This window comes from Meleagris gallopavo, unplaced genomic scaffold, assembly GCF_000146605.3.
Source record: "Meleagris gallopavo isolate NT-WF06-2002-E0010 breed Aviagen turkey brand Nicholas breeding stock unplaced genomic scaffold, Turkey_5.1 ChrUn_random_7180001832422, whole genome shotgun sequence".
Lineage (NCBI taxonomy): Eukaryota > Metazoa > Chordata > Aves > Galliformes > Phasianidae > Meleagris > Meleagris gallopavo.
Window position 1 is genome coordinate 1 of NW_011104334.1, and position 1,136 is coordinate 1,136.

Below are 1,136 nucleotides of genomic sequence, written 5' to 3' on the forward strand. Positions count from 1 at the left end.
CAGTAGCTGCCCCGTACACACACAGTGTGCTAAGTGCCAGTGCCTTCTGCAGCAAAGCCTTCAACTGGTGAGCACAGATGCTATAACCACACAGGTGGGTCCTGTGCGGCTTAACACAATGTAGCAGAAGCTGCAGCAAGACTAACAGCCAAAGCTGGTTACCCCACAGAGCCACAGACCAGTTTGCTATGGAAGAAACACACGTTGGGAAGCAACATGGTAAACCCAAGAATTAAAATCTGCTTTACTTACAGGAAGCTGGGAGTCAAAAGCAACTTCTTTCCTCCAGGCTGGTTGGGGAAGACATCTTCCAAGAAATAATAGATATGACCCACTGCAATCCCTGGGGAGAGATGCCACCAAGGTCAGGCTCAGCTGTGCCTCCTCTGCCTGCTGGACCAGAGCTGCTGGAGCTTAAGCAGGATGAACCCCTGAGACCACCACAGCACACGCATCAGATCCACCTGAGCTGCGTGTCAGCAGTCAGGTTGTTGGCTGTGGTCATGCTTTACATGGGCACAGGGCAGAACCAGATGCCCAGGAGACCATGCACAGCCCAAGCATCACGCTGAGCTCACCACACCCAGCTGCTGCCTCTGGCTAAGATGCAGCAAGATACAAGGTGCTGAGCTGAGCCCCAAGCCTGGCCACACAGCAGACTCAGCCAGCTCACTTCAAGCCACCCACAACCTTAAATAAGATGAAAGCAAGACAGCTTCAGCAGAATGAAGAACACCAGGGCTGCAAAGTGCCCCTCTACCCACCAGCTCTGACTTACCCAGCAAATCAATAATGATGGAGTTGCCCAGGAGCAGGGAGAAGCCCATCAGGACCCAGGGCAAGAAAGGGGCCTGGAAGTTAAGGAGCCCAAAGAAGTTCATGCGGATGTAAGGGTTCCTGCGACTCCACACATACACCAGCATGATAGTGAAAGCCTGGCCCAGGAAAAACAGGCTGGCAAAGAGACCAAATAGCTACAAACTATGGAGTCAAGGAAAAAACCTACCTTGCACACCATCTCCAGGCAGCACAGGATGTATGCAGCCAGGGAAATTTCAGCTAACTGGTATGAAAGATGCTGCCCATGCCATCAAGTCTTTCCTGAGCTGGCTGAGATGCACCAATGTTCCCCCACA

General features: G+C 52.3%; 1 protein-coding gene across 1 annotated transcript; it reads right to left on the reverse strand.

The window, feature by feature from the left end:
• Positions 1–17: 17 nt before the first annotated feature.
• On the reverse strand, positions 18–974 carry LOC104915617 (derlin-2-like; the record flags this gene model as incomplete). The annotated part of the gene is made up of 2 exons (XM_010726530.3): positions 18–343; positions 779–974. Coding segments are annotated over 2 exons (291 nt in total), but the record flags the coding sequence as incomplete, so codon positions are not given.
• Between the last annotated feature and the right edge of the window lie 162 nt (positions 975–1,136).